The 8,487-nt window shown below is 43.0% G+C and overlaps 1 protein-coding gene across 1 annotated transcript; it reads left to right on the top strand.

Moving 5' to 3' along the window:
- Positions 1-349: 349 nt before the first annotated feature.
- On the top strand, positions 350-7,299 carry LOC146681005 (tubulin alpha-1C chain-like). Its single transcript, XM_085448332.1, has 4 exons — positions 350-464; positions 4,531-4,753; positions 5,847-5,995; positions 6,108-7,299. Exons 1-4 carry the CDS (start codon positions 462-464, stop codon positions 7,080-7,082), a joined length of 1,350 nt encoding a protein of 449 aa, XP_085304458.1. The 5' UTR covers positions 350-461; the 3' UTR covers positions 7,083-7,299.
- The last annotated feature ends 1,188 nt before the right edge of the window (positions 7,300-8,487 follow it).

Here is an 8,487-nt window from a genome sequence, read left to right on the forward strand (position 1 = left end):
GCACATTTTTAAAACTTCAGTTAATGTTTGATGTTTAATATGAGGATCCAGTACTGGAACAGGAGATCTATATTACAGAAAGTTAGGTAACACAAATTTATTTTGACATAGTGGAACAAACCTATAATGAGAGTTTTTAAATACATGTACTTCACACCTGTGGAACTAAAAACAGCGATCACTATCAGAAGATTACATCATCTGAGTACTTCCTGTGGACTTTTATTATGACAAGGACACAGAGGAAGACTTCTCTTGCCCTTAAAAAAAGAACAAAGTCTCAGCTGTTGGGTGGCTCCACCTCTCCTCCTCCCTTTTCCTCCACCTCCTGTAGTAGCTATAAAAGTGTGCGTGTCACACACTGATGAGACTTCCCTCACAGAGATCTCATTATAGGTGCACTGTGAGAACCTGCAGATTTGAACTACTTCTTCTCCTTGGAAAACAATTAAAACAGCACAATGGTGAGTATCAATCCACACATTATTTACTGTTATTAGTACAGAACTGCTTCTATTCAGCCGTAATTACCCCAAAATGCAACATATTAGACTTGAAATTTCTTCATAATTTAAGGTTTCCTCTTGTATCTTCACACTTTCTTCTCAAACCCAAGCTTCAGTCTACTATTTCTACTCTACTGGCCCCAGGCTGCTTCTCAAAACACATTTCTGTTTTTGGCGCTGATGCAGGAAATACCTCCTACCTCAGCCACGGAAAACAAATGTATGTTTAAAACATAGAGTCCGTCAGTGGAAACAAGCTACCGGGTAGCTGGCTTCAGCTCCGGCTCAGGGGAAGGTTAACTTTTTCCATATGAGGCCTGGAGGACTGTGTGTCTGTCAGGAGGGGCGTGCTTGTTTGCCCGGCTGGTTGGGAATGCTGATGTGGCTTCCAGCAGGCCGCTTGTGTATTTTGCATTTATTTTTGTTCAGCAGCGTGCTCACAAGCTGCAAAAACTCCAACCTCCGGGGTCTTTGGAGTGCACAACGTTTTGAGCAAAGTTGCTCGAAATGTTAAAGATAAGGGAAATCAGCAGAAACTGTGCATAAACTTCAGGACTCTGACCTCCCTCCCCCCCCCCTGACTTTTACTCCCTTTGCAGCAGTTAGTGGTATAACATTTGCAGGTCATTTGGAAAATGCAGGCAGACAGAAGTGATTGAACGCAAGAAAACGGTTTCTTGTGACACTTCCTACTGAGGAGGGGGAAGTGCAGAGAGCTCAGAGACTCAATTCCACCTTAAAGAGTGAGCTTTAAGTGAATACTTGGCATCGTCTGGTCTGGACGGCTTCTGATTTGTCCACCCGGTTCCTTCTTTCACCAAAATACACACAAACAACAACAATCCACTTCACTTTCATCCGAGGAAACCAGGAAACTCCAAAATCTTTAATGACTCATAGCCACTTCTGCATTTTTGTTTGAGCGCGCACTCTTGCAGCACAAAGCTCTCTACTGTGTTAGCTTACCAGCATGGAGACCCGGACGTCAAACATGACGTGGTTTCAGTCAGGGGACGAGATACAGGAAGCACAGTTTCACTCTAGACACCCCCCTCAGCCCCCATGTTTTCCTGGAAGTGGGTATTTCAAGGCTGCGAGGCATATTGCAACACCAGCAAGCAAACAGGCCGTCACGCCCACCTTCCTCACATTCAGCCAACAGATGTCACAACAGCTCTTGCTGAATTAGCTTCATATATGTTTGCAGTGTAATGTAATGTTTGCAGAGAGGCTGGAAGCGTCAGATTGTTTGCAGATTAGCGGAGTAAAAGTGTAGCCGCCGCTCTCTGAGGGTCGTCTGAATGACACTGAATGACACTCAAAATAGCTGTCTACCATCGCCATACTTAGCAGCTCTGTCATGGTGACCCTATCCTCCCCTCCTCCGCCTCTGATCACGAGCCTTTTACAAAGGAGGGGGACGGTGGTGGGTGAAGGGATCATAATTCACAAGAAGCCCAAAGCTGAGCTGATAAATAGTTTTAAATCATGCTTATTGAGTGTCTGAGCTTGGTTTGTGGTGACTAATCCTAACTTTTGGTTTCTTGCATTCAGAAAATTCCTGAAATATCTCTCCACTGAAATCCCTTTATCTCCTCAAATGTAAAACATGCCTCGAGACTGATTATCAGCTTAATCGTATCTTATATAACGAACATGCCTGGCAGCATTGTTAGGGTTTCTTTAAATGTGTTTGTAGGCTTAGCCATAGGTTTAAACAGGCATGTTTGGCTTTAAGAATTTGAGATCCGCTTTCCCACTGAGACACCTTGTAAACATGAAGCTGTTTCTTATCCATCAATACATCAGGGTGTGAATACCTGAAGTCTTGTCTTAGCAGGTATGAGCAACACATGACGCATGTGCTCTCGTTTTTTCGTGGACAGATGGTCATCTGTTGACAGGGAAACTGCTGGGACAATGCAAACAGTGTGGAACAAAATCATCTGCAGAGATAAATATGACTCGGGTTAATAATTCATGAACGAGGCTAATTTCATATCCATGTTGCTTTTTGACAGCCTAAACTGGTTGGCTGATGTTGCATCCTACTTTCCCTCAGGCTGCTTCTGCACGATGAGACCAAACACGTTTTCACTCTCACCCACATCTTTTATAAGCAGCAAAAAAAAATACTTGAGCAGGGAGTGGAAGCACTTTGGACCTTACACACACTCTGACAAGACTGTGTTAATCACCACTGCTTGTTAGTCTAAGGCAGCGGTCCCCAACCCCCGGGCCACGGACTGGTACCGGTCCGTGAGTCATTTGGTACCGGGCTGCGAGAGTTGAGACTCGGGTGTGAAATGTATGGTTTTCAGGGTTTTTATCAGTTTTTAGCTTTATTTTGTTATCATTTTTTTCATTAACTCGGTTTTCCTGGGTCTTTTCACGTGTGTTATAAATAAATCTTCTTTTTTTCGGTACCGGTACTAGTTTTATTTTGTTGTATTTATCCGCGACACCTTAAAGGCCGGTCCGTGAAAATATTGTCGGGCACAAACCGCTCTGTGGGGTTGGGGACCACTGGTCTAAGGCAGTGATGCCTGAGAACTATAAGATTGCAGATCCAGGCAATTTGAACACATGGAAATCGGGTTGTAGAGCAAATCGACTCCACCCAGCTCAACTGTCTTATAAAGCAGGTCATGACAGGCTTAAAGGCAGAAATGTTGGCAGTAAGGTATCCAGTTAAAACAATTTAGCCTTAAAAAATATATATTTTTATGTGATTTTTGATACACCACTATTTATCATGGATATGATGTCATATTAATTTTGGGCTTTTAACATTTTTTTTAAAAAAATGTTCAATTTCTAGGATGGAATAACAGTACAGCATGCATCTTTAATGACTTTGGAAAACAAGAATTGTGTGCACAAGTTTGAATTTATTTTGGATTTTCTCTAATCCGCACAGGGTCAAACATATAGATACTGCCTCACATATATACATAAACACACTTAAATCTTTTAATAAGTGGTACTGAAGATTCTATGATGTCCTATATGAGGCCTATCTTGTTAGTGATCATCATCAATGCCTTCAAACTCAATTTAAATTTACAGCAGCCCACATGGACAAGCCAAAAAGTTTTATGGTCAGACGAGATTGAGCTGTTTGACCACAGTGACAAGAAGTATGTTTGGAGGAGTAAAGGTGAGGCTTTCAAACCTAAAAACACTGTGCCAGCTGTAGCCAGATGCTACCACCAGCATGGTGGTGGTAGCATCATGCTCTGGGGCTGTTTTGCTGCCAGTGGTACTGGTACACTGCAAGTGGATGGAATAATGAAGGAGGAGGAACTTCCAAATACTTCAACTTCACCTCAAATTAAGAACGTGTTGAATTAACAGCTAGATCAGAGGTGTCGAACTCCAGGCCTCGAAGCCTGGTGTCCTGCAGGTTTTAGATAACACCCTGGGTCAAAACACTTGAATCAAATGATCATTCATTCATTCAGGCTTATGGAGAACTTCAGGACATGTTGAGGAGGTAATTTAGCCATTTGAATCAGCTGTGTTTGATCAAGGACACATCTAAAACCTATTGGACTCAAGGCCTGTAGTTTGACACCTGTGAGCTAGATGGTTGAAACTTGAGCACAGTTGGGTGTTCCAACTCTGCCAGAAGCTTGTTGATGACGACCAAAAGTGTCTGGTTGAGGTTCAACTTGTTAAGGGAAATTTGACCAAATATTAGTCGGAGTGTTCGTTTCTTATTTGAGTCTGTATTTATACTGTTGACCCTGTGTGGATTAGAGAAATCCCAAAATACGTTCAAACTTGTGACCCCTTTTCTTCTCTCTCTTTTAAAAAAACAACGTGATTAAAGACGTATGCTGTACAATCATTCCACCATGTAAAAAGGGGAGTTTAAATAAAATCATTAAAAGTCCCAAATTACCATGAAATTTATGCCAGTGATTAGTGGATGTAAACTTTTGACAACAGCTGTATATTAGAGCAAAAATAAAAAGAATATTAATGACTAAAATGTCTTTTTTGTTTTCTTCCTCTACAGCGTGAGTGTATCTCCATCCATGTTGGCCAGGCCGGTGTCCAGATGGGCAACACCTGCTGGGAGCTGTACTGCCTGGAGCACGGCATCCAGCCAGATGGCCACATGCCCAGCGACAAGCCCACCGGAGGCTATGACGACTCCTTCACCACCTTCTTCAGTGAGACCGGCAATGGGAAATACGTCCCCAGAGCCATCTTTGTGGACCTGGAGCCCACTGTTATCGGTGAGGGTTTTACTCTGAGCGGGTTTTTAAGACCTAAGGGTTTAGGGCGTCGAAAGGTTGGTGGGAGCTGTTATTTTATTTGTCATTTAGAGTTTAAGGTGATTAACTTTTTCAATCAGTTTTTTAAAAAGCTAAAAGACTCCTTTCATGCTTTTTGTCTGAGTTTTTGCTACGGTCTGCAGACACAGGCAAACTGTGAAGTATCACAAAGCTGTCATACAGTGGTTTGTCATCGCACTCTTTTATAAATAGACTAGATTGCAGACACAATGAACTAAGATAAGCCTCACCCTGAAATGTTACATACTTTCAATGCTCAGCATTTGGCCGCAGAGGGACCCGGTTAAAGTCCAGCTGGTGAACATAGTGGAGCATTTAGTAGTCGAAGAGCCCGATGTTTTTCCTCAGGAGCTAAAAAGAGGGAATCTCAACTTCTGTTTATCAAGAGGACGTGAGCTCGGCTCTAAGTGGAGCTGATTCTTATGTAGTGGGCAAATATTTGTTTCTGCTGCCCCCAAGTGGCCAAAAAACTCATAACATGTGTGTAAACTGAGCTATAAAAATGTCCAAAGCTATGAAGTTAAAACTAGTTAATCATTTTCTGTTATCGGTAGCAGGTGGTTCCAAGATAATGTTGATGCTGTAACAGTCACTTTTATGAATTTATCTCCTGGCCGAAGTTCATTTCAAATCATTCAAGTAGGCTGGGTTTCTCTGTAGCCCAGCCCACTTGAGTTTAAATCAGCCAGTCAGATCCACTCTTCTTCTTTCACTCAATATTTTCATTATGCCTTTGCAACTACAGATGGAATTAATACAGACTTAGAGCTGCATCAAGAGTGTTAATATTTATTGCATGTTGGCTCCTTTTTATTGTTTACTTACACCCACAAAAGCAAAAAAGAGCCTTTGTAAAGTTTCTGTTCTTCCAAACGCCATTAACAGAAACTACAAACTGGACCCAAATGACCTTCAGGGGGACTCCTAATGTTTTGGCATCCATTTTAATAGTGCGGTTCGATTTTTAAGAGCAAATTTTCTCACTCAGCATGAACAGTCAAAGCATTGCTCGCTCTCTCTTGCTCTCCTTCAGATGAGGTCCGTACAGGAACGTACCGCCAGCTCTTCCACCCTGAGCAGCTGATCTCCGGGAAGGAGGATGCTGCAAACAACTACGCCCGCGGCCACTACACTGTGGGAAAGGAGCACATCGACTCTGTTCTTGACAGGATCCGCAAACTGGTGAGAGAAGAGCAGAAACCTGGAGAGATTTTGAGTGTGGGGCTGCTGAAATAAATGGGCTTTGAATGTTGTTTTTGATTCTTAAATTTTAATATGTGCCTTTTTCGGTCAGTCTGACCAGTGCACAGGTCTCCAGGGTTTCCTCGTCTTTCACTCCTTTGGTGGAGGAACCGGCTCTGGTTTCACCTCTCTGCTCATGGAGCGTCTCTCTGTAGACTTTGGCAAGAAGTCCAAGCTGGAGTTTGCCATCTATCCAGCTCCTCAAGTGTCCACAGCTGTGGTGGAGCCCTACAACTCCATCCTGACCACCCACACCACCCTGGAGCACTCCGACTGTGCCTTCATGGTGGACAATGAGGCCATCTATGACATCTGCCGAAGGAACCTGGACATCGAGCGCCCATCTTACACCAACTTGAATCGCCTCATCAGCCAGATTGTCTCCTCCATCACCGCCTCCCTTCGCTTCGATGGAGCCTTGAACGTGGACCTGACAGAGTTCCAGACCAACTTGGTGCCCTACCCTCGCATCCACTTCCCTCTGGCCACCTATGCCCCTGTTATCTCAGCAGAGAAGGCCTATCACGAGCAGCTCACCGTGGCTGAGATCACCAACTCTTGCTTCGAGCCGGCCAATCAGATGGTGAAATGTGACCCTCGCCATGGAAAGTACATGGCCTGCTGCCTCCTGTACCGTGGTGACGTGGTGCCCAAAGATGTCAATGTCGCTATCGGCAATATCAAGACGAAGCGATCCATCCAGTTTGTGGACTGGTGTCCTACAGGCTTCAAGGTGGGCATCAACTACCAGCCCCCCACCGTGGTTCCTGGAGGAGACCTGGCCAAGGTGCAGAGAGCAGTGTGCATGCTGAGCAACACCACTGCCATCGCAGAGGCCTGGGCTCGACTCGACCACAAGTTCGATCTGATGTACGCCAAGAGGGCCTTCGTCCACTGGTATGTGGGAGAGGGAATGGAGGAGGGAGAGTTCTCAGAGGCCAGAGAGGACATGGCTGCCCTGGAGAAGGATTACGAGGAGGTCGGCGTCGACTCGTTCGAAGAAGATGAAGAGGGGGAGGAGTATTAAAAACAGGAAGTGTTTATTTAAAAAAAGAGCTTTTTTCATGTCATTGTTATCAGTCTCATGCAGAAGCAGTTTAATGACTGTAGACCACTAATAAAGACTGCAGAGCAGCAGTTTGTCTGAGCTCAATCCCACGGTGTTTGGTTTTATTGAAGAACGACTCTCCACTGAGAGAGACTGTGTCTGTATCTTCTTTTTCTAATAAAACTCTTCGCACCTATCAAGCTTGTCCTCATCAACACTTTATTAAAACTCTATGATGCAGATCTATAATGAAGGTTTAGAAGCCAGGCACTAAAAAAAAAGGAAAAGGAAGTTATAAAACCATAATGTGTGCCTAATAGTATATGTTCATATGCAGATTCATTATTACAGTACTGGTTTAATAGACCAATAAAAAGCCCTTCTTAGGAAATGTTGAAGCTTTCTGGTCCAACGAAAATGGCTTTTAAACAGGCTGTCCAATAATCTGCATCCTATTACACATTTTTAGATCGAATGACACCTGAAGATGGTATTTATTTTATAGAATAATATGTCATTCTTCAAAAAAAGAAAAAGATCAAGTTCAAAGTATAAGTGACGCAAAGATAAAAAGAGAGTTTGATAAGTGGTGTAGGAAAGAGCAAACAATGGAAAGGTTAAAAAAAATCCCATTCAGATCCATAAATTTTAAACATTTTCTATTCTACCAATAGAAACGAATATTTTGTTATTTTTCTGTAACTACATAACTAACCATAAGATAACAACACTAAAATCTTCCCTAAACCGTTCAATGGCTGTATTTGGCTTCTGGGTTATAATGTGGGTGGTCCACCACTAGATGTCAGTGTGGGGTGACTTTACGCAGAACAGACTTTTGCGCCGTACTTTATTTTTAAATGTATGCATTTAATCAGGATGGATTAATCAAAAGCAACATTTTATATTAGTGAGCTACTATTACCTCAAAGTTACCATTTAACATTTAAAGCAAACTGAAACATGTCTGTTTGTTTTCACAGGTCTAAATTTGCTCATGTGGTTTACACTGTACAGACATGTGACCTTTGCGGTCACCCCTCTGCAGATTTTGTACTCTAAAACTGTCAAAGCAAGGCTCGATTCCTCATTTCTTGCAGTACAAAGTGTTTTTTCTTTTGGTCTTTATAAATTTTCTGCTGAACCACCAGAGACGAACTTAACTTACATCTTCTGAAGTTTCCGCCGCAGCTTCTCCTCCCTTCCCTGGATGAGGCGCTCTGTAATTGCTTTGATGTAATTAAGGCTCAATTTGAGCGAAGTGTAGGCACAGCGCGGACGGGGGATTTATAAAGGTCACAGAGGGCTGAGAGAGAAAGATAAATGTTCTTTTCTCCTGGATTTCATAAGTCTGCTGCCACAGTCCACCAACTTTTACTGTTAC

This window comes from Copadichromis virginalis, linkage group LG23 (assembly GCF_057382275.1).
Source record: "Copadichromis virginalis isolate Kocher_CV1m ecotype Utaka linkage group LG23, C_Virginalis_male_GT1.1, whole genome shotgun sequence".
NCBI lineage: Eukaryota > Metazoa > Chordata > Actinopteri > Cichliformes > Cichlidae > Copadichromis > Copadichromis virginalis.